Below are 24,484 nucleotides of genomic sequence, written 5' to 3' on the forward strand. Positions count from 1 at the left end.
AATCTTCATTAATTGGTATCCTATTATGGAATCCAATTAATTAAGATCCAAACTTACTTCTCTCCTAATCACTTAATAACTCCACAAATTCAGCCCAACTCTTCTCCCCATTTCACCCCTCTCCCTCCTTGGATTTAATTTGAATTCAATTAAATCCCTCTACCTAACCACTAAAATCTGAATTTTATTTCAGATTTCCTGCATTTGCCTCTTAGCCCCACCATAGCGATCTCATCTTCTCCTCTTGCTTCAACAAGTGGTCGGGCTCAAAGGCTCAAGAAGAGAGGTTCTCACATCCATGGACGGCCGATCCGACTTCGACCACGGCTTCATCTTTGAAGATAAAGGAAGAATAGTAAGACGTTTGGATGCTCACTAGTCATCCCATGGACTACCCGCCACCGGCTACCATCCAACCGGACTTACCACTTGTGCCCATTTGTCTCCTAGTGATCGCTCGGTTGCTCTCAATACTTCCTCCATTAAAAGTGCACAACAAGAGAGTGAGTGAGAGACCACAGAGTGAAAAGTTCTATTTTGTTAATTATGGATTATTGTTTCTCCCATAAATTACTCTCTATTTTATGTTGTCAATTTGATTTGTCCGTTAATTAGATGTAACCGCATGCCTTACTTAATTTCAACTTTGATAATTCTGAAAACATAATTTGGGTCAAGCATTATTTTAAACTACAAAGCTTTAACAGTCTTATATTAAATCTAAACAGTTCTTGTTTCATGCATTACGTTTCATATGTTGTTTTAGCATTTTGCTTGATTCAGAAATGCTTTTTGTTATCTGCCTTTAGACTCGTTAGATGAGAATTATAATAGGAAACTTTTTTTTTCCCGTGATTTATTATATCAGAAGATGTTCATGCTTGTGTTTTTAGTGGGGCTTGCATTCTGTTATTTTAAGTTTTGCAAACTCTACTTCTTGTCACTCTACTCTAGCTTGTTGTATTCTTTGGATTGAATGTAATTTATCATTGCAGATCAAGAGACTTTTGCAAATGTTTCTAACAAAGTGGTACCTTCTCTTCTCTTGCCTTCTTTTTTCGATTTTCACTTGTATTGGCAATATGGTAGTTTATTATTCACACTGTCATTGCTATGATTGCTGACCATCGGATTATAATATGTATGTAATGTAAAAATTGTGTTGAAAGTTTAAATAGGACTGGGAGCTTATGAAAATTATTTGTCTCGTACCTTCTCTTCTCTCTGCACTTTTCTTATGGAACCTGTTTTACAATTTGTTTGGTTTAGTGAGATCCTCTTACTTTCATAACTGCAAAAAGATTAATGGTTCCATTAAGCATCAAAGGGAGGAAACACGAGTTTGCCCTAATACAAAGGGGATGAATTTGTTTTACCCATAGTTGGCATTAGAAGATATAAGACAAAGTATAGAGAGATGAAGAGAGTGGAGACACTGATGTGGTTGGAGGATAGCTTCATATTTCTTCTCACCACACGTATTCTCAGATTATTTTTCTCCTTCCTAATCCAGACATGCAACCCACCTTGAGAAGCTAATAGACAATTAAATTCTTCTATAGTTCTATGTTTCTGTTGTGAAAATCAAAAGCACCCTCCTTATGTTCCATATGCTAAAGCTCCGCACTTTTCTCAATTTACTAAAATTGAGCACATTTGATTTGAAGCAAATCCTCTGCCCAATCTTCTTCTTCTTGTGCTGAAACATTGGACCTCTTCTTTCTCCCTCTTTTGTTGTTATTTTTGTCATGGACTTTACCATGTCCTTTTAACACTGCCGTTGCCAGGTCCCAAGTTTGGATGAGAAAAGTGGAGGGTTGCGTTAGGTATTCGACAGCTAGGGTAAAACTTGTCGAACAATAATGAAATGAATTTTTAAGAAATTGTGTTAATGCTAGGGCGTCCCTGGAAGCGACGCGCTGTATGGCCTGAATACAGTGACAAGTGTGCAAGGGGCTGCACCGGCGCCCGGGTGCAGTGTTAAATAGGCAAGGGTCCCACATCAAGGACGGATGTGGGCAAAGAAGCTAGTCATGAAACTAAAATTAGGATAGGAACTTGGAATAATAGGTTCCCTTACAGGAAAATTAATGGAATTAATAGATATATGATTCATAGGAAGTTTAAATATTTTTGTGCATTCAGGAAACTAAATGGTTTGGAGATAAGGCTAAGGAAATTGATGTTTAGGTTTTAAACTTTGGTATTCGGGTAGGAGTCGTACTAGAAATGGTGTAGGTGTTATTATAGATAAGAGTTTAAAGGATAATGTTAATAATAATAGGATTGGAGATAAATTATAGCTTTAAAGATTGTTGTTGATGAAGATTGTTATATTTATAAGTGCTTTGCTCCTCAGTAGGGTGGATATGGTTTAAATTAAATTTTTGGAATGACTTAGAAGAATTAACACAAAATATACTCTTGAAGAAAGAGTTTTTATTGGAGGAGATTTAAATGGACATGTTGGTAGAGAGGTAGATGATTTTAAAAGCATTCATGGTGGACATGGATTTGGAACGACGAATGAAGGTGGCAAGACCATATTGGATATTTGTTTAGCTTATGATTTTTCAATTGCTAATACCTTATTTAAGAAAAGGAATGAAATTTAATTCACTTATAAAAATGGATATAGTACTACCCAGATTGACTATTTTCTTATTAGAAAATTAAATCGTTTAGATTGCAAAGATTGTAAAATTATTCCGAGTGAAAATTTATGTACCCAACATCGATTATTAGTTTTGGACTTTATGATAAAGTGACATAAAATAAAAAATAAAGTAAAACAATTTTCTAGGATTAAATGGGGGCATTTAAAGAATATTAACAAAAATATTTTTGAAAATAAGATTTTAGATCTTAAGATATTCTTTTGCATTTGTCAATCATTATTAATAAAATATACTATTAATCATATAAACCCATCAATATTTATAGAAGTCCATAGATTCAATGTTAAGTAAACCCTGCCAATGGACTTTGATAACTATGCCTGTATAGTACCAGTTTCCTTAGTGAATAATTTTTTAGATCAGTTATGCTATATTATGCATATTTCTTTTCTTGCAATTTTTATGATGATGCCTTTAGATTATCCTTCCATTTTTGCTATCACATAAATATGTAGCACCACATTTCTTACATTTACACTTTAGCTTACCATCTTTTATATTAGGCAACATCTAAAAATGGCCCCAGACAGTTGAAGCCGTCATTCTCCGCTTCTTAATAACTGTTCCCCCTCATTACAATACAATGTTAGATGGCTCTATAATATTTTCAAAAGCCTCAGCTTCTTCATTTTCATCAAAAGAATAGTTCTTAGGAATGATATTTCTCCAGCTAGCCAAAATATTAGAATATATTACAATACAAATATTTAACCATTTCTTAAATGTCATGTTCAAATAGAAAAAAACTATAATAATATAACACATTAACTACTATTCCAGTAAACTGAAATGGACAGTACACCTCAATTTATTTCAGCAAACTGAAACACAATTCAATTTATTTACTACTACATAATAAATGAATATCAATGAGTAAACATTTATCCATCAGTGCATGCCACATAATAAATTATAAAATCATAATGTTATATTGATACTTCTACTGTAAAATGCAAACTACAACCTGCAGGCTATATGTATAAAGGGAAGGACTAATAAGAAGAACAACCCAATGAATCTATAAACAAAAATAGTAAATAACCCTAAAAAATGCAAAGCCCTAAAAAATTGAAAAAAAAAACTGGGAAAAAAAAGATGCCCTAACAAGCTAACCTAAATTCTTCATTGCAAAAACCATGACCGAGCGGTCCAAGACAAGATTTGGAATGGACAAACCAAGACAAAAACGGAAGATTCCTTTGGAAGGAACTAACCGATATGACGAAATCAGCTAAATACCATAATGCCCATAGATGCTCAAAGCTTTGACTTCTAAAAGGGAAAAATAAAAAATAGAAATGAGATACAAACAATGGTGTTTTTCTTGAGGCCGAGGAGATGTGCTTGGCGAACACATCGAACCGAGACTTATGAATGCAAGAGTCAAGACTGTTCTTGACTAAGCAACATATACTGGAAAGTCGAAAAGAGCTTCAGGCTCAAATATATTAGAGAGTGGAGATGAAACCCTAAACAAATGAAGCCAGAGAAGGAGAGCTGAGAGTAGATACGTGGCATAAGTAAAAATGAATAGCGGCTAATACTAGATGACTACACGTATTATGCATGCAAATCACCCTAATTAGACCATGCAAGTCATTTTGGGTCATCATCAGATTCTTGGGTTAACTCGAACTCGAACCGAAATTTTAAAATGGTCAGAATTGTAGACCCGAACTGGACCCATTTTTTAAGTACTTACTTCCTGTTATTCTTTGTCACACTCCTTTGACCTCCAATGGTACCAATAACACATCCATGTCGTTTGTTGAGGTCAAGGGAAGTGATGAAGATAGAATGCGATCTCCTATCACTTGCCGCAACTGAGATGCATGAAACACGGGATGGATGGCTGCTGACTGCGATAACTGTAGGTAATATGTCATAGCCTCGATGTGCTCCACTTTCTCGTATGAACCAAAATACTAGGGCAATAACTTATCATTCCATCTCCTTGCCATGATTTTTATGTCCTTAGGGATGAAGCTTTAAGTGAACTGCTTCCCCCAAATCAAATAGCCATGTCTCTCCTTTGAGCATCTGCCTTCTTCTTTTGAATTTATTGATCTCTCAATAAATGCTCTTTCAACTCCCCTAAAATCCTATATTTGTCCTCTAAGTACTGCTCTACTGAAGCCACCAAAATACTGCCTTGTCCATAATATATCAAGGGAGGCGGATCACTCCCGTATAACACTTTGAACGGTCTAGTCTGAGCTGCCGAATGATAGGAAGTGTTATATCAATACTATGTCCAAGCCAACCATTTTTCCAACAACTTTGGTGTTTTCGATATAAAGCACCACAAATAAGTCTCCACACTACGATTGACCACCTATGTCTGTCCGTCCGTCTAAGGATGATAAAGCAGTGCTCTTTTTCAAAATGGTCCCCTGCATTTTGAACAATTCCTTCCAGAACCAGCTCAAAAAAATGTTGTCTCGATCCGATACAATCGATTATGGGATCCCATGCAGTCTCATTACATCCGTCATGAAAATCATGGCTATTGTTATTGTTGTGTAGGGATGGCAAAGGGGAATAAAATGGGCATGCATACGCAATCAATTCGCTACCATTAGTATCATAATGCATCCTTCTAATTTTGACAGCCCTTTAATGAAATGCATGGTCATCTCATCTGACACCTTTTTTGACAAAGCTAGCGGCTGTAGGAGCCCTCCTAGAGACATAACTAAATACTTATGTCTCTGGCATATATCACAGCTAACCACCATTTTCTCAACATCCTTCTACATACCCTCCCAATACAGTTTTGTAGAGACCGACGATATGTCTTTTTAACCCCCTGAATACCCCCAAATGACCGTCCCATGAAACTCCTGAAGCAAGCAGAGAATATAAGAAGAAATATATGGAAGCACAAATTGCCCGTAACGAAGCAATTTTTGTCTCGCCACTAAATATTCCAGATGGTAGTCCTTATTTTCTGCCAACTCCTCGATGTTCCTCAACCATGTATCTTATTTGCTCTCTCCTCTTAGTACTTTCCAATCAACAACCAAGAACACAAACAATGTCATCATCTGTGGTTCCTCCATGCACTTGGATAAACCATTTGCTGCTTTGTTTTCAACTCCAGGTCGGTATTGAATCTCAAAGTCATAGCCCAATTGTTTGAAAAACCACCTTTGATGCTCCATAGTGATCATTCTTTGCTCCAACAAATACTTCAAACTCCTCTAATAAGTTCTGATGACGAAATATCTTCATAATAAATAAGGTTGTCATTTCTGAATGCCCAACACGAATTCCATTAGCTCTCTCTCATAGACTGACTTGAGCCTTGCCTTGGACGTAAACACCTGACTGAAATAGGAAACTTATCTTTGTTTCTGCATGAGTATTGCTCCCAACCCAAGACCTGAGGCATCTATCTCAACTAGAAAGGGCTGGTTGAAATATGGAAGAGCTAATATTGACACACTGGTCATAGCCTTTAACTCCTCAAAAGCTTGGGTGGATGACTATCCCCACTTAAAGTTATCCTTCTTGAGATGTTTTGTCAATGGCCTCGCTATAGAACCGTATCATTTCACAAATATATGGTAGTAGCCTGTGAGTCATAAGAATCTTCTTAGCTCCTTTAAAGTCTTGGGTACAAGTCATCTGAGCATGGCCTCAATCTTACTCTGGTCAGCTGCCAGTCCCTCTTGTGAAACCACATGCCCTAAATACTCCACTTTGGGTTGAACGAAAGAACAATTCTTCTGATTGGCAAACAAAGTGTGCTCTCTTAAGGTGGATCGCATAACTCTCAAATACTCCAAGTGATCCCCCTCAGACCTGCTATATGCCTATATACCAGTATATTGTAAAAACAATGCCAGCACATCCTTCACAAGTAGGGCTGAAATACCCTATTCATTAGGCACTTGAAGGTGGTTGATGCGTTAGTGAGGCCAAAGGGCATCACCAAGAACTCTTAGTATCCCTTGTGTGTTTGAAAAGCAATCTTGTGGGTGTCACCTAGCCTCATTCTGATATGGTGGTATTTGGATTTCAAGTTAATCTTGAAGAATATTACATATCAATGTAACTCAGCTAACAGCTGATTAATGACTGGTATGAGAAACTTGCATGGTACAGTTTTCTTGTCCAGGGCACCATAATCTACACAGAATCTCTAGTTTTCATTCTTTTTTTCATCGATAATATAGGACTAGAGAGAGGGCTTGCACTGGGTTTGATAATTCCAACTTCAAACATCTCCCTAATCAGTTTCTCAATCGCATCCTTCTGGACCCGAGAGTAGCGGTATGGCAGGATACTAATTGGAGAGATTCCTTCCTTCATAATGAAATAGTGCTCATGCTCTCGAGGGGGTGACAATCCTTGGGGAAGCAAAAATACCTCCCTAAATTGCTGAAGAAGTGGCTGGACCATGTTTGAAATGTCCTCTACATCCTTTGTCTCTCCTCCATCTAAACTCTGGAGCTCTACCAAGAATCCCTCTCCTTTCCCTTGTGGCGCACTAACCAGGATTTTCAAAGAAACCATGGCTTTGGATAAGTTGGGGTCTCCCTTAATTATCACTTTTCTCCCCTCCTCCTGGATCTCCATAGATAATGCCTTGCAGTTTACCCTAGTTTCCCCCAATATTTGTAGCCATTTCATTCCTAGAATCAAATAAGTACTCAAACTTCAATCGGAGAAAATCCTCCTTGATGTGAATCCCCTGCAATTCTACCCCCAAACCTTGACATATCCCTCTGCTTTATCTCCACCTTCCTCATGCCCATCATCACTCCAAAACATCTCGTATCTATCAGTTTATGCCCCAATTTGTCCATCAGGATTGCCACCGCCCCTTCTCATATCTGGCCTCTCACCTTCATAGTGTGATTCAATGTGAATTCTACAACAGAGTTCAATGAAACTTCAGCCACCTCCAAGTGTATAGGCTCTTCTTCCTCCCTCGCTACCTCTGCCTTGTCCACCTCCTCCTCATCACACACTAAGATAACCTGCAAGGTACGATTTTTGCATCTGTCTTGGTGTAAAATCTTGTAAAATCTTTTTTAAGATAGATGCATTCGAACATGAATAAACCATTATTATGTTATTCCCAAATTAAATTTTCTTTTGTTAACATATTTGACTTTAATATCAAAAGCATGACATAAACTCTCCACTTTACTTTCATTTGAGATTATAGGTTTGTTATATTCACATATATTTATAAAGCTATTTTATATTTAATCTTTTATAAATATATTTCATAATTTGTTAAGGAGAAAAAGAAATACATATAGATTAAAAAACATGCATGCACAAAAAAAAAGGAAGCACAATATTTTAATATTTTTTGCAGTATAGGCTCTATGTGAATGAGATGTATGGCAAAATCAATAATAAAAAAGTGAGTTTTTATTGTGTTTGAGCGTTTAAATGTTATCTTGAATTACCCATGGCTCAACTAATTGATGGCGGCAATGTGCTAAAGATTTAATTGTTGGTCCTTATGCTAAACTTCAACTAGTGGAAGTTTTATTACTAATTAAGACATATTTCAATTTGCTTGTGTAGAAAATTATAAAATTTTCAATTATATAGGACAAAAAGATCAGGTTAAATTAACTCGTACTATAACAGGATGATGAAGTATTTGTTCAACTCGAAAATGCTGCCATCGAGCACTCAATAGCTGTGGACTCTGCAGTACTTGGTAAATATAATCTATGGAGGCGAGAATATGATAATGAACATGCTGATGCGAAAGTAAAGTTCATGCGAGATCAAATGACTATGTCAAAGGTTTATATGGCCCTTGCTAAGTCAAAGAGTAAGATTGGTATTTATGAAGAGTTATTGAATCGTCTCAAGGAAAGTCAGCGCGTCCTAGGAAAGGCTAATGCTGATGCCGATCTCCCACAAAGGTTTCCTCCTTTCTATTTAACTAATGTGATGTGTAGTTATTATAATACAAAATTATGTTTTCAGTGCACCGGAGACAATCAGAGCAATGAATCAAGTCTTGTTAAAAGCAAAAGGTCAGCTTTATGATTGCAAGATATTTATTCGGAATCTAAGAGGGATGCTTCAATCTGCGGATGAGCGGGTTAGAGGCTTGAAGAAGCAAAGTACATTCCTTAGTCAATTGGCTGCAAAAACAATTCCAAATGCCATTCATTGTTTATCAATGCGTCTGAGCATAGACTATTACCTTCTCCCTCCAGAGCAAAGAAAATTTCCTAAAAGTGAAAATTTGGAGAACCCAAATCTCTACCATTATGCACTCTTCTCTGACAATGTATTGGCTGCCTCAGTTGTAGTGAACTCAACCATAATGAATGCTAAGGTAATTGATCTTACATTTTTGTTTTCTTGGCTTATAGCATATACTGCCTGCAATTTAGGATATAATCTTGAAGAAGTTGCTAGTAATGTTTTGATAAATTTCAGGAGCCAGCGAAACATGTCTTTCATCTAGTTACTGATAAACTAAACTTCGGAGCCATGAACATGTGGTTTCTGTTGAATCCACCAGGAGATGCAACCATCCATGTGGAGAACGTTGATGATTTCAAGTGGTTGAATTCTTCATATTGCCCAGTCCTTCGTCAGCTTGAATCTGTACCCATGAAAGAATACTACTTCATGGCTGCTCATCCCACAACCCTTTCATCTGGTCCTGACAATTTGAAATACCGAAATCCAAAATACCTTTCAATGCTTAATCACTTGAGGTTTTATCTACCACAAGTTTATCCTAAGCTGAACAAAATCTTGTTCCTAGATGATGATATTGTTGTTCAGAAGGATTTAACACCTTTATGGTTAATAGATCTTAAGGGCAATGTAAATGGTGCTGTTGAGACCTGTGGTGAGAGCTTTCACAGATTTGACAAGTATCTCAATTTCTCAAATCCTCACATTGCCATGAATTTCGATCCAAATGCATGTGGCTGGGCCTATGGTATGAATATGTTTGATTTAGTTGAATGGAAGAAGAAAAACATAACAGGCATCTATCATAAATGGCAAACATTGGTAAGGCTATTAAAATCTTGTTTTATTTCATTTTCTTTTATGTTTTCTTATTTTAGTATTTCATATAATCAGATAGGTTATGTTGGTTGTTATGTGTTATCAACTCATTTTCATTTTCTAACAGAATAAAGACAGAGCCCTTTGGAAACTTGGAACTCTGCCACCTGGTTTACTGACATTCTATAATTTAACGCACCCACTGAACAAGTCATGGCATGTTCTTGGTTTGGGCTATAATCCGAGCATCGATCGCTCGAAGATAGAAAATGCTGCTGTTATACATTACAATGGTAACATGAAACCTTGGTTGGAGCTGGCAATGACAAAGTACAGGCCTTACTGGACCACATATATCAACTATGATCATCCTTACATTAAAAACTGCAAATTGAGAAGATAACTAGAGCTCAACAAAGGCATGATTAAATTGCATAAGAAGGAGTTTTTGATCCTATTGAGGCCTTTCCTTACTCTGTCCAGTTCTAATTTTGATGATGTACATTACATCTTTGTAAATTTATTCATCCTAATAGGGCACATGATTTCCTTTGTTGAACAATTTACTGGTGCCTGATAGTTGTAGATATAACAATTTAACAGTTACCAGATTGTTATTTTATTCCTTGTAGCTTGTTTATAAAAGTAATGCATAGTTGGGATCTTCAGCTTGGCATTGTCATGGATAGAGTTTTTTTTTTTTCCCCTTATTTTTTTGGCTTGAAGATGATTGTCTGCTAGTATTTAGTAATATTTTGAATGAAATGAAATGATTTAGATATAATAATGTATTTTTCATTAGAATAATTTAGAGAAAAAATTGTTTCATGAAAATTTTATATTACAATTATTTCAAAAAATTCCAATAACTAATTTATAACATTTTGATATCTCATTCTTTGTCAAAATTTAAAATAGCCAATATGACCGTTATTTTGATATTATATCCAAATCTTCTTAAGAGAAAAACTGTGACCAAACACATATAGAGCAGGAGAAAGGCTCGGCATGTCCATCCCCTCCGCTATATAAAACAATATCAAACATAAATTAGGGAGTATTCTTAAGAGAAAAACTGTTAAAGTGTTGAACATGTGAAAAGAACATGATGTGATGGAGTAAAGGATAAACTGAAATTAGATTCTTTCATAGCTTTACGTACTAATAATTCATGAACTTACAACCATGCAGCAACACACTTTCTCACATGTAGAGAGGGCTAATGCTAGAAGTGAACTTGTTTATGCTTCATTTGTCAATGATTCTTCGTTACAGCTATCAAGCATAACTGAAGTTGATGAGCGAAACAATGAACATAATATGTTTGAGGATTATCATTAAGAATAAGTGCCTTTAAATCATTAAATTCTCCTTGCATATTGGATGCCCTATCATAATCTCGATTGCGTATCCTATGTATGTTCAATGAATGCTTGACAAGTATAGCTTCAACTGTTGCTTTAAGTGTAACTATATTAGTTGAAGAAGTATATTTGATACTAATAAATCTTTCAACAACTTTTCCCTTCTTATCCATATATCTCACAACAACTGTCAACTGCTTCTTTGTTGACATATCATGACTCTTATCTACAAGAATGTCAAAGTAAGAGTTGTTAATATTATTCATGATAGGAACTAATGTTTCAGCAGCCACTGCATAACAAAGTTGTTTCTGAACTTTTGGTAAAATTAACTTTAATTTCGCATTATCATTTTTAAAAGTAACGTTCTTGATTTCTTCATGGTGATCAGCAATAAAATAAAATAACTTTAAATAATTGTCTTTATTATCTAAATTAGATGTCTCGTTATGTCCACGAAATGACAAACTTTGTCTTAGAAGAAATCTAACACAATCAACTGTTGTACCCAATAGGACCCTATATACTAAAGTAATTTACCTTCCCATGTAACATTGTTTCTCTCTCTAGAATCTCTCTTCCCTCTCCCTTCTTCTCTCTAGCTACTCTCTCACCATTGAAAATGAGATTAAAATGACATATAAATAGTTATTTAGATATTTATAAAAAAAATATTTTCCTTGGCTCCAATACTCTAGCACCACAACGCCCTTAAGGAACCAGTGTTGCAAATAGAGAAATGAACGCCATAACTCCCCCAAGAAAAGCTTTCTACTAATCAATTTCTGAAACAGAGCTATGAGCATGGCAATGTCACATGATAGTGCTGCATTGCCATAAATAAAAAGGATAACACTACAACGCCAACAAGATAACACTACAGCGCCACCAAAGAGCCACTTACAACTTATCCAAAAATTTTCCCAAGTTAAAATCATGAATACTTTCACAACTAAATTAGACATAAAAATAGCTCTACTAATTTAGAGATATTCAATCCATGCTAAGTAAACATGTCATCTTACCATCTCCAAATCAGTTCATCATAAGAAGTCTAATTATTGTAGAATCGGTCATGACACTATGGTTGGGAGATCTGATCATAGTCGAGTAATGGTGAGACTGTAATTGGATGATGGTGGTCAAGAGATTGTAGTAAGATGACAGTGGTCAATAGATAGTAGTTTGGCGATGGCAGTTAGGAGATTGTAATTGAGCGATGATGCTTAAGTTACTATATTCAGGAGATGGAGGCTGGGAGATTGAAGTTAGACGATGGGAGGAGGGAAGATAGAAGTTAGGCAAAGGAGATCAAAGAGTCATAGTCGGGTGATGGTTTTCAAGCAATGATGGTTTGACATTGGTGGTTAGATGACAAAGGTTCAACAGTAGTGCTCGGATGGCAATAATCAAAAGGTGGTAGGTGAACAATGATAGTGGGTAGACGACAATGGTTTGACAGAGGTGGGTGAACAATGTTGATGGTTATACGACATTGATCCTTTGAATGTAGTTGGACGGTGGTGGTCCCATTGTGGTGATCAGGCGGAGGTGGTTTGAAGATGGTTATCCAACGGTGGTGGTCTAATGATAATGTTTACACAATGATGCTCTAATGACAATGGTCGAACTATGGCAACTTGATAATGGTGGTCAATCGATGACAATCTAACGCTGATGATAGGACAATGGTGGTACGTCAATGGTGGTCATTATCTTGAGCATGTTAACAAAATTTACCAAAATACCTCAAATGGGTTAAATTGCCTAATAAATTTTCCATAACACCCCAACTCAATATATAACTCAAGCATATCTTTGCATGCATAAGTATGAAAACTCTATGAATCAATCCTAAAAAAGTGCAGTGTAAAGAAATGATCTTGAAACTTTGCTCGAAGTTTCAATGAATATTAATCGAAAGTTGATCAAACTTGCCTGAAGTTGTTTGGCCATTATTTCAACATTAATCATTTTTTTTCGGAGCATGATCGAATAATCTTTAAAAAGGTTCGAAGCTTTTTTTGGCTATGATAAGATTCATATTCCGTAATACAAACATATTTAAATAAACTTTGAAGAATGTTCAATCATGTGTCGAACATATATTGATGAATGTCAAAATAAGTTTTGAAAAATTTTCAAAGCTGGTAAAACTTATATTTAATACTCTCGTGGACTTAATGTTACGTTGTAAACATATAACATCACGAACCTTCAATAACAATTACTTGATAACCAGACGACATAAATATTATATTGAAACTTTATTCTAGAACTATCACTAGTGAATGAGGATTGCTAAAAAGGAAGGTGCTAAGAATAAGTGAGGCTGATCATTTTCTTGAATGTCTTTTGAATATAATAATATTGATTTTTTATACTTTCAAATCTTTATGGGCATATAATGTTAAATAAAAAAAAATAAATAAATATAAAAATTTATATGTTAGATATATAGATGCCTAACAAATATTATATAAATAAATATAAAAATTTATATCTTAGATATATAGATGCCTAACAGTTCGATCTGATTTATGGAAATCCCTCCCTTAAATTGGAGAAGTGGAGACCTCGGCTCGCCTCTCCGCTGTCCGCTCTATTGCGATGGCTTCCAATTCCCGGCCTTCTCTCATCGCAGAGATCGGACCCGACGGCATTGCCAGGGAGTCCGCTATTATTGCTTACACTGAGAAGGTCTCTCTCTCTCTCTCTCTCTCTCTCTCTCTCTCTCTCTCTCTCTCTATCGCTCTCGCTCTTGCTCGCTCTCCCACACACGCACATTTTCTCCCGCCATATAACTCTGCTTTGGCTTACCGGTTTTTAATCTGCTAGGTAATCGAGGAGGAGCAGCTACAGTTGAAGAGGTATGCTAGATGTGCCTATTCTCTTCCCTCCCGCCCTTTTTCGAGATCTGGTTTCTTTATTTTGACTTCTTGTTTAAAAAGTTTATTTAATCGGCGCCAACATCGACTTCATTGATCGCTTTGTTTTCTTAACTCAAAAGTGCGAAATTGATTGGTTGAATTGAAATTAGGATGACAAACGTAAGTTTGCTGTTCTATCTGTTTTATTTTTCCTTATCAGGGCAAAAAATGGGAGCTTAGAACTTTTTGGTCAACAGGGTACTGAAATCATGAATTTAGTCTTTGGTATCACATTCTTTTTTCTATTTTCTTTTTAATTTTATAATTTCGATCCAGAGGCATAGATTAAAAAAAAAAAGAAATTAAAAAAACGCGTGGGTTGTCTTTTCTCAGTAGTTTCATACCATGTTGTCGTTTATCAAAGATTTTGAAATCAACTCAAATGTGTTTTCAATTTCTTTTGCTATAGTTGTAAACCGACGCAAATAACGATTGCCAACCATCATTTCGGTTACACTAACCTGAAAAAAGCTTGATCAGCACAAAACAATGAGAAACCAAAGACGCTGCTCACTGTTAATTGTTTATGGAATTATTGGAATTCTTTTATATTCTGTCTGGGATGCACTTCAATACACTTGAATATCTTGGTTGATAGTGAACTTCAACAACAACCAACAACAACCAAAAAGTAGCTGGTTTGCCATTTTTGGAAGTGAATCAAACCTCAAATAATTTATTCAAGTGTACATTCGAAATCAGGGGCATTTTTCTTGTAAAACATCATAAGAAAAGCTTTTTAAGGTACAATATCTGCCAAAAAGTAAATGCACTATGATTAGACATGGTAGAATATTTTGAAAATGGAATTGTATTGGTATATCTTTAATCATTAGTCTATGTTATAAAAAAATTAATTATCATAACCTATTGGAATCCTAAATGAACAAAAAAAAAAATAAAAAAAAATGGAAGGTGTTGGAGTGATTCCCTACTTTAACCCTTAATTAGTTAACTAATTTGACTTATACATTTAAGTAAAAATAGCCCTCATCTACAACGTAGTCATGAGTTGAGGGCCAAAATCTTATCTAACATGTCAGTGAATGTTGAAATATAATAGCTGTGGTGTACTTGGACATTTTCAAAAGTTATTTTGTTAGCTTTTCAAATCTGAATCTTTAACAAATGAACGACTTTCACACTTCAGATTTGCATAATGTATATCTATATGATCTCGTTCATCTATTTGACATGGGGAAATAGATTTTCAAATATACTTGTTCGATTGTCGAAAATTTTGATTAAGTCCTATACTTTCTCAATAAGTAGCATTTAGAATCATCTCATCATATTTAACATCATCAAAGGCATAAATGAGGAAGTGCCTTTTATTTCTTCTCCATTATTTGGATTTTATGATTTTAGATGAACAAACTGTCATTTTCACGAGGATCAAAAATATATTCTTCCATTTGATAGAGGTTATAGCTGATGGGGACATTAGATCGTGGAAGGTTTATCAGAGACGTGGCTGCTGATCTACGGCCACGATAGAGTCTTTGTATTTTTGAGTCATTTGTATTATTTTATTATTCATGCATTTTATTTATTGAGTGTTTTATGTTTTCCGTTTGTACCGCTTTAATGGGAAGCGTCGTATGTAAGACCAAAGGGCAAGTGTCTTTTATTTCGTTGAGTCATTGTACCCGGCTATTTATAGCCCTTTCTTTCATCTTATTGATTAATGAATGATTGCTAATTTAAATTTTTCTCTTGCATGAGCATTGTGAGAACTTCTAATGGTGAGAGATCCCTAGTGAGGGAGATTTGCGCAACACCCACCAACCTTGATAAGTCAGGTTCGTGGTTTCTTTCGTTTATATCGTTTTCTTCTCTTCCCGTTGTTTCTCTCATATCCTCTTCCTCCTCACCTAGCCGTCGGATTCCCTAGCACCTGGATTCTCCCTCCACATTTCCCCCTCAACCACACGGCCCAAGCCCAACCCGAACCCCATGCCGCCGGCCCCATCCACCTAGCCGTCGACCCTCCTGCTCCTTCCTCCCTCTAAAATTCCTTGCTTAATTTGGGTGGACATATTTTAGGCTGATTTCAAATTCAAAACCATGTATTTTGAAATTCGAAATCTTTCATAATTTATGAAAGCTATTTTTTGAAAGTTTCCTAATTAATTAACACTTATTTAAATTTAAAATTCAATTAGGATTTTAAAACCCCTTTCCTAATATTCAAATCCAAATCAAGCATCATTAATTGCTCTCCACAAATCCCTCCCTCCCTCATTAATGCCGACCCCCCCCCCCCCCCCTTTGGGCCCCCTGCTTGGATTTGGAATTCTTTCCTAAACCTCCAACTTTGTTTTATGAAATGATTTCAAGTCTCCTTGATCTTTGCTGGCCGAATTTCCCTAAGCATCAATTTGATAATTTATTTCCTAAACCCAAGTATCAACTTAGGAAATAAATCCCCTCTCCCTTCCCCCTTGTACCGCCGGCCCTCTCCCTCTCTCTCAAAACCGTATCTCTCCCTCTCCCTCTTAATTACTTCAAGGAGAATATTGCCTTAAGACTTCTCCCTCTAATTCCCCCTTGTTACTTTAACAATCTAAAATTTTCCTTCAGATTTTGGGATAAAAATCTGGAAATAATTTCAGATTTTGGTCAAGAGCCTTGATAGTTTGTTTCCATCAACTTGCAAGAGGAACTTCTTTCTCTTTGCCACTGCTTACAAGGAGTATCAAAGGCTAAGGAGATTTCACCTTCATTACCCATGAATGGCGGATCCGGAGACTGAGTATGGGATAACTTGGGACGACGACGGTTTCACCGATATCCTACAATCTACTTTCTTCGACGTGAACCCGCGGATTGACCACACCGTCGAAGACTACTTGGAGAGGATCCTAGATACTTTGGTGGAAGCTATCGACGAACACTTCGAAGGCATCGAGTGGAGGATCTCCACCTCTCCCTAACGAAGGTTTCTCTTTTCCATTGCATCTTATTCCTTTTAGTCTAAACTCTCCTTGGTTTGATTGCAGTCACGACGGACTCTTCCGCATTGCTCTTGCTTAAGCTTAGTAATCGTAAGATTTGAGTGCACCTCGATGCATCCTAATTCTCATTGTTAGATTAGGGATTAGTTTGAAACTACTACTGCTCAGTGTGTTGTTTTTCGATTTATTTTGGAAGCTTTAAAGTTCTTATCATGTGATTTTAAACCTAAACGGATAACCACTAATTGCTTTATTTCGTTGTTTGAATTTGCTAGTAGCTTTGTTCTAGAATTATTCTGATCATAAGTTGTGCAAAATCTAAGTGAATTAAACATTGCATACGTAGTCCTGCATCAATAGCCTTGCGGAATTGAAAGAATGCATCGATAAATGAGAATACTCTAAACCAATGATATTTAGTTAAAGTTGCTGAAACAAAAGTACCGGACAAGCTTATAAATTTTGGCAAAGTTTTGCTAGTGAAACAATATCAGCAGGTATTGGCATGAGGTATAAATTTAAAGAATAATATTTTTTATTTAGTGAATACGAAGATCAATTGAATAATCAATTTAAGTGTGATACAACTTATCAATGCACATATAATATTTCAATGCATGTCAAATATATTATTTTGTTAGAGGATAGTTATGGTATCCAACAAGCAGGCTTCCTTCATTCTACCATAGTGGTCATGGATTCAAATAACAAAAATAGTTTAATCCTGTTTTGATACACCAAATCAGATTGGTTGTACCTGACAATTGATGTCTTGGTCCAAGTCAGCTCTTAATTGGGTTGGTTTAATTGTCAGTTTTGGTTAAAATCTGCCCATTGAATAATTTGTTTAGGCATGTAGCACATAGCAATTGAATGCAGTTGAAGATGCATAGGTTTTATTATACATCTTTGAGGCTTCTTTTAAGGATCATGGCTATTTTCTTACCATGGGCTCAAAACAATACAGTACTGCATGCATACTTTTTCTGGAAATTTGCTTCCAATCGATGTTTAGACAGTTCTTCAATGTCGCAGCTTATTAGGGTGATCAATCTCCATATATAACATCTGTCTTGAATAATGATGCATTAACAACTGACATTCACCGTAGCTACTCCTGAAAATTACTGATAGCTATTCTTAGGAGGAAAATGCTTATTATCCTTTTATTTAGATTTTGATATTTTGACCTTCAATTGCAATATCAAGACCATTTATTATCTTTATCTTCATTAAAAATAGTGGCATATATTATTTCAAAATTTGTTCATTTGATCATCAATTGAATACATCAAAGTTTTCTTAATGGATACTTATATTCGAAAATAATTGTGATTTTTAATGTAGGATTTTATAGTGGAATTAAATAGATGTGTCGTTTATGATTTTTAGGTTGTACTTAAAGTGGAGTTACAATATAACAAAAATGATAGTATATATATATATATATATTAGCATTAATTTTATTCCATGTCTTATAAGCATATATTCTACCCTTTATTGTATATGTTCAAACATCTATTCTACTTTTTATTATTTTATCTTCAATACATACTGCTCCTAATGTTCTCCTAATACATGCTACTCATAATGTCCCCCTAATACACGCTACTCGTAATGTCCCCCTAATATATGCTACTCCTAATGTTAATCGAATATAATTATTTTCTCAATCTTTCCTTCCTTGTTTTTCCGTAGCTCTATCTTATCATTATTATTTCTTCCCCTCAACTTAACACTCACTTTTGCATCTGGTGTTGGCTAGTTCATCATAAAAATAAAATCAAATGTTAATGCTCATATTTTAATTAAATTTATTATTGTGATGAGTATTTAATATGATGATACGATCACTTATGCAATGTAAATCATTTTGCTTCAATTTTGGTGTTTACCTGATAATCTATTTGAAAAAAAAAAGTACAAGAACATTTGGAAAGGATAGTGGAAAGCTTTATGTATCATATGCAGAATGATAAGCTGAACAAACCTAGGATAACATACCCTAGTTTTTGTTATATTGTATTGAACTGAATATGTTTTCTTGGGAATAAAATATTAAATCACCAATTTTAATAGCTTTCGATGACTTATTGTAAGCATAGTTTTGAAGTATTATGTTCCTTCCTTTTTTCTTTTGCTCCACTCAGCCCCTCCCATTCTCCTTTTTCTCTTGCATCCTAACCCCCAAAAAAAAATACTATAGATACATCAAAGAGAATTATTCAAAAATACGAGATGTTGAAAGAGAGCTAGAGAATCTTACATTGGAGTTGAAACTTACAGCTGGACCCAAGAAAGCAGGTAGTTCCAATTCTATACTAGAAGTGCATTCCTTCTGCTTACAAAAATGCAAGAAATGTTCTGATTTTGATCTATTGGCTCTTTCTTGATTTTATTAGCTCTTGAACATATGCGAAAGAAAATAGAATTAGTAAATGAAAGGTTACGTGCTGCCAAGTTGAAGGAGGAACAAGCCAAAAAGGTATGATTATTTTTCGCCGGGTTGATATTTCTTGGTTCCTTTTAAAGTTTCCTATTAGGCACTGGGAACTGAAATACTTTCTTTCAGCAAATATTACTCTTTCCACATGGTTTCTATTTATCTGTTTTCGTCCGCAGTGTATGTCTGGAAACTATATAGTTCACTGGGGTTTGACTAATTTCTGATTTCACATACACATTCATAAAGCTAAAATTCTTCATTATGTGATTAATTCATAACATTTTTGTTTTTCTTAACGTAGCTTTTGTTGTAGCCATCATAGACAACTTAGGATTTATTTATGATAGCTTTTTCATTGCTTTGTGCTTTAGATCGCTTCCACACATCTGTTTTGCTACTATTTTCTGATTGTTTACTGTAAATTTTGTGATAGAAAGCTGTTTTGAGTATCAGACATGCTAGAATCTGATAGTCGTAAGAATGTTGCTATCTAACTTTCAAAAAGGAAAATATTTATGGTACTTAATGTGATAGTTGTAACAAAGCTGTTATTTAAATTTCAAAATACCAAATATTTATAATACTCACAACCACTTCTAAAAAAGTACTTTTTCCATAATATTTTTAACAACCACTCTTATAAAAAGCTCTAGCAGGCCCCAAATGGACTCTTAGTTGATGACATTTCAATAAGAGTTTTTATTTTTTTTTTTTCAATTTTTGAAATTCATTTTGTTGATTTGAACTAGCTCTAGCGAATATTATTACTTTCAATTGTAAGAGTGACTTGGTTTAGATTGAGCCTAGTAATGAACTCAGAATTGAGCCATATTTATTGGTTGGACTTTTCTATTGGGGTTTAATTTTTATTCTACGATTTGAATTTGAGCCATCTCAATTCAGTTCTTTCTATAGTTCAGGGAAACCAGATCCGAACTGAGCCAATTCCTCTCTATACAAGAATGATAAGTCTTATTGGAGAAAAAGGTTTCAAAGGCCTTAATTGCTAAGCCTTTAATATCATTTCAGTAGATTTCAAATCGTTCATACTTTTACACGCCTGAATCACTATTTATGCTGAAATAAGTTATGGAGCTCACAATTGTTTTTATGGGATGTGAAATTCTGAAATCATTCACCTGTGGCCTTCAAAGTTGAGGTATAATATTCTGTTGAGAATAAAAGTAATTTATGAGCCATTATCTATGGATGGTGCTTTTAGTTGTGATTATCCTATTTTAGTGTTTTTGATCATCTGCATTATTTTTCATCTTACTTGTGTGTGAGACTATGAGAGATCATGTTGGCTTGTTCTAGCTTATTAGGTAATTGAGAGAAGGTAAGACGTCCTAGAGCTTTTATAAAAATATCAGACACCTAAGTGTGTTTTTACTCTTAGCATTTCACATGCAAAATGTGTCATATCTTTATATTTAGCCTCAACATTAACTTTTTTACAATAATTTATTTCTTATATTTCCATGTAACAAGGTTACCTCCAAAAAAAAAATATATATATAATACCTAAAAGTGACATGATCCAACATAATCAACATCTGAGAATCCTTCTACATTTAAATGCTCATGTTTAGCATATATAACCTTTTTCTAGGACACTTTTTTGATGTACTTAAGAATTCTCAGAACGATCTCCTCGTGCTTTTGTTTTGGAGCTTGCCTGTGTTGGCTCATTACTTTGACAACCAAAGAAATATCATGTTTGTCGATGGTTAGATAAATCAAATTTCCTAATAATTTGTGATATCATGCGGGAACATCAAATGATTCCTCGCCATCTGAAGTACTCTTGAGTATTCGTGAGGGTATTTGCAAGTTTGCAACCAAGATTGCCAATCTCTTCAAGAAGATCGACAACATATTTTATCTGAGAAAGTAGGACCCCTTGTTTGGTTTACGCAATTTTAATCTTATGCAAAAAAAAAGCATTTAGGTTATTCTAGATCTTTAATTATTAAACATCTTTTTTGGTTATTATTTTACTTGAACATGTCTTTTTTGTCACTCAAGTGAGTCAGATGGTATCAACATAAAAAATTTAGAGCTCAAAAGTGTGTGCTTTATGAATTTTACCTCAAAGATGCATTTTTTATCATTCCAGTTAGGGGTCTTCAGCATGGAAGACATGAAGGAACTTGAAAGTGTATGCTGGACAAAGATGGAATGATTGAGAATGCTACCATGAAGGCCAACTTTGGCAATAATTTAACAAAAAACTTCATAAAGCAGGGTGATTGTTCCATTGTTAGCCTTCTTGAGTAGAGTAATATGATTCTTCCCTTGGGCAACATAGCCAAGTGGTTGTTCATATAAATTTCTTCATTTAATTTGCCATAGAATGCGGTTTTACTCACATCCATTTGTGGAAATGACCATCTTTGATTGATCCTGACACAGGAGAATATTCATGAAGTTCAGCCTGAGAACTATAGAGGTGTTAAAATAGTTGAGCCCATAGGTCTTTGTGAATCTTTAGGCAACAAACCAAGCTGTATTCTATTATAGCGATGGAGTAGAAGCCTCCTTTCAGTATCACATAGCTTGCCTCTAGAGAGTATTCAAGGGCCCTTCCTGGCAAGTTTTGAGTATAATGAGAAATGATAATGACGAGAAATATATGGAAGGAAGAAGATAACTGATGGAATGCAATATAAAAGCGAATAGTTTTAGGTCTAGATTGCATCCCGTCAATCTGACATGCAGCTAAGCATTCCTTGGCTTGGTCATTTTGGAAGAAGTCCTGTTTGAAGCACTTTTACATCTCAAATTTTACTTATAATGGAATGATTAAGACTTAAAGAGTTTCATAATGCTCTTTGTTCAGGTAAAAAGTAGGTTTTGAGCAGTCATGCATGCATCCTTTTTTTTTTTTCCTTAAATCCAAGTCCTAGTTGAATGGATCTAGCGTGAAGCTTCATTGGAACTATCTTTGGTCATGATGATTTTTATATATCCCTCATCATTTATAAAGTGGGTAAGAGCGAGGTACTATCTTCTGGATTAAAAATATTTTGGCGGCCATCCAATGGAGAGTATTTTGGCCGATGATTAACTATGGCTGCATATTTTGTATATGTTTCAGCTTGGTTATCCTTTTTCCTCTTTGATTTTGTGCCAGATTTTGTGAAATGCTCTTTTTTAGGGTTGTGCTATAAACTAGTAATGTTTGTAGGCATGGGAAGCAGCAGCTCAGGTTGTGAAGGATGAAGAAGCAGCCAAACAGAAACTTTGTGATGACCTAAATCAACTGGTATGCATTTACTCCTGTATCTTTTCGTTATCAAGTTTACATACTGTATAATAAACTGGTCATACTTTTCTTTCTTTTGGTCAGGTACAGGAAAGTGCGAACACTCAATATTCACGATTAGAGGAGTTGAAAAGGAGACTAGAAGCTCTTAATCCTAGCAGGGTTTCTAGTGATGTTTCAGTAAGTTAAAAAAATGATGTCTTTGCTTTCCTTAAATTTTTTTTTTAGCTGCTCTTTGTTGCATGATAATAATTACTGGTTGCAATTATATCCGCTTGATTTGTCTGTTTGTTAGTTTCGTCTCTACAGTTATGCTGTTGTTTACTGTACCCAATGCACAATTTCACCATGTTCTCAGTTAGTGAACTCTTGGTCGCTTGGATTATTTTGAATTAAATTTTTAAAACCGTCATTATCTGTGTAATTAGGAATATTATCCATATGCAGCCTGTTGCTCACCCTTATTATTCCTTGAACTTGAAGAAAAAGGGACCTTACAGATGTTCTAAAAAATCAAATAACTGCTGAAATCATTGCGAATGAATTGAGTTTTCATGTTTCTCCTGTCCTGAATTCATCTCTTTGCCCTCGGCCAGTGATTTTGCCGAGCAAAGGAATTCTTCCTGTGCTTACGCATCTAGACAATGGTCAGACTTGACAGTCTAAACATCCACTTATATCTGCCTGTAAAAAGCTGCTTTTTTTGTTTCATTTGTTTGCTAAGGATTGTAGGTTAAATGAGATATAGTGAATTCATGCATTTTTTAAGAATAATCTCACGTTTGCATTCATCAAGCTCCGTTTATTCCAGACCAACGTTAAATTTATTTAGGGTTAGAGGATTGTTGGCACTTCAACTTTCAGCATTTCCAGATCTAGAACATTCCAAGAAATGGCACTCTGGAAGTAATCACAGTGACATGAATATGTATCCTATTTACCATCAAAATTTATATCCTTCGATTCACCAATATTGACATAATGATTTCATCAGTTCTTTATATTATCCTGTTTTAGGATGGCAAGTCAGTGCAATCGTCTCACACCAGCGAAACAGTTTCACAAAAGACCATACAGCAGGCTGCAGAACTAGCTGGTCAAGTGCCTCACAGTTCGGCTATGTCCGGCACTAAAAATAATACTGCATTGGCATCAGATGGTGATAACCAGCCACATCAAGTGAGGGAAAAGAAGCCGACCATGAATCCTGCTAGACTGAAGAAAAACATCATTCTAAAGAGCAGAGCAGGTTCAGATTCTGGTTGGACTGGAGCTGGTTTTGATGTGGAAGGAAGGACATGAACCCCACACTCCCCTGGCACCAGAGGTATTGTGTAGCATGCTTTGTTTTATTTTTTTTTTTATTTTTTTCACATTATTATATCATCTCAAAACACGGTGAAGGTGATGCATTTAATTTTTTTAAGCTAGAGTAGTTGCAGCTTTATAGGCTGAGGATGAAATATTTTTAGCATTTGTTGTTTCTGTGAACGAGAGATCTATTTTCTGTGATCCTATTGAACTTGTACATAAACTAAACATTATATCGGGATTAGTATTGCACCCAAAACTAGTGTGGATGATACTATTAGGGTTGTCAATTTAGTTTTATCTTTCAATAGCTTGTGTTTAAATTAATAGTGGAAAAATATTGGCTTAAGATGTATGATCAAATTTTAAGTATCAGATGAGTGCCATATAAAATTTGAATTAGGGCTGCAAACGAACCAAGCTGAGCCAAGAAGTTGCTTGTTCTTGTTTTACTTTGTTTATTATTAGTTTGTTCAAGCGGTTTGAGCTCAATTCGAGCATTTTTATTTGTGTTCAAGC

General features: G+C 35.2%; 2 protein-coding genes across 2 annotated transcripts; both read left to right on the forward strand.

Moving 5' to 3' along the window:
* Window positions 1-8,294: 8,294 nt before the first annotated feature.
* Window positions 8,295-10,371, forward strand: LOC110110109 (polygalacturonate 4-alpha-galacturonosyltransferase). The gene is made up of 4 exons (XM_028692268.1): window positions 8,295-8,578; window positions 8,643-9,000; window positions 9,105-9,692; window positions 9,817-10,371. The coding sequence occupies exons 1-4, from the start codon at window positions 8,430-8,432 to the stop codon at window positions 10,090-10,092; spliced, it is 1,371 nt and encodes a 456-aa protein (XP_028548101.1). The 5' UTR covers window positions 8,295-8,429; the 3' UTR covers window positions 10,093-10,371.
* A 3,221-nt stretch (window positions 10,372-13,592) lies between these two features.
* Window positions 13,593-24,259, forward strand: LOC110110115. The gene is made up of 7 exons (XM_020841435.2): window positions 13,593-13,753; window positions 13,892-13,923; window positions 19,147-19,244; window positions 19,343-19,425; window positions 22,577-22,654; window positions 22,739-22,834; window positions 23,672-24,259. The coding sequence occupies exons 1-7, from the start codon at window positions 13,664-13,666 to the stop codon at window positions 23,954-23,956; spliced, it is 762 nt and encodes a 253-aa protein (XP_020697094.1). The 5' UTR covers window positions 13,593-13,663; the 3' UTR covers window positions 23,957-24,259.
* The last annotated feature ends 225 nt before the right edge of the window (window positions 24,260-24,484 follow it).

Source organism: Dendrobium catenatum, unplaced genomic scaffold (genome assembly GCF_001605985.2).
Source record: "Dendrobium catenatum unplaced genomic scaffold, ASM160598v2 original_scaffold_155404, whole genome shotgun sequence".
NCBI classification, from domain to species: Eukaryota; Viridiplantae; Streptophyta; class Magnoliopsida; order Asparagales; family Orchidaceae; genus Dendrobium; species Dendrobium catenatum.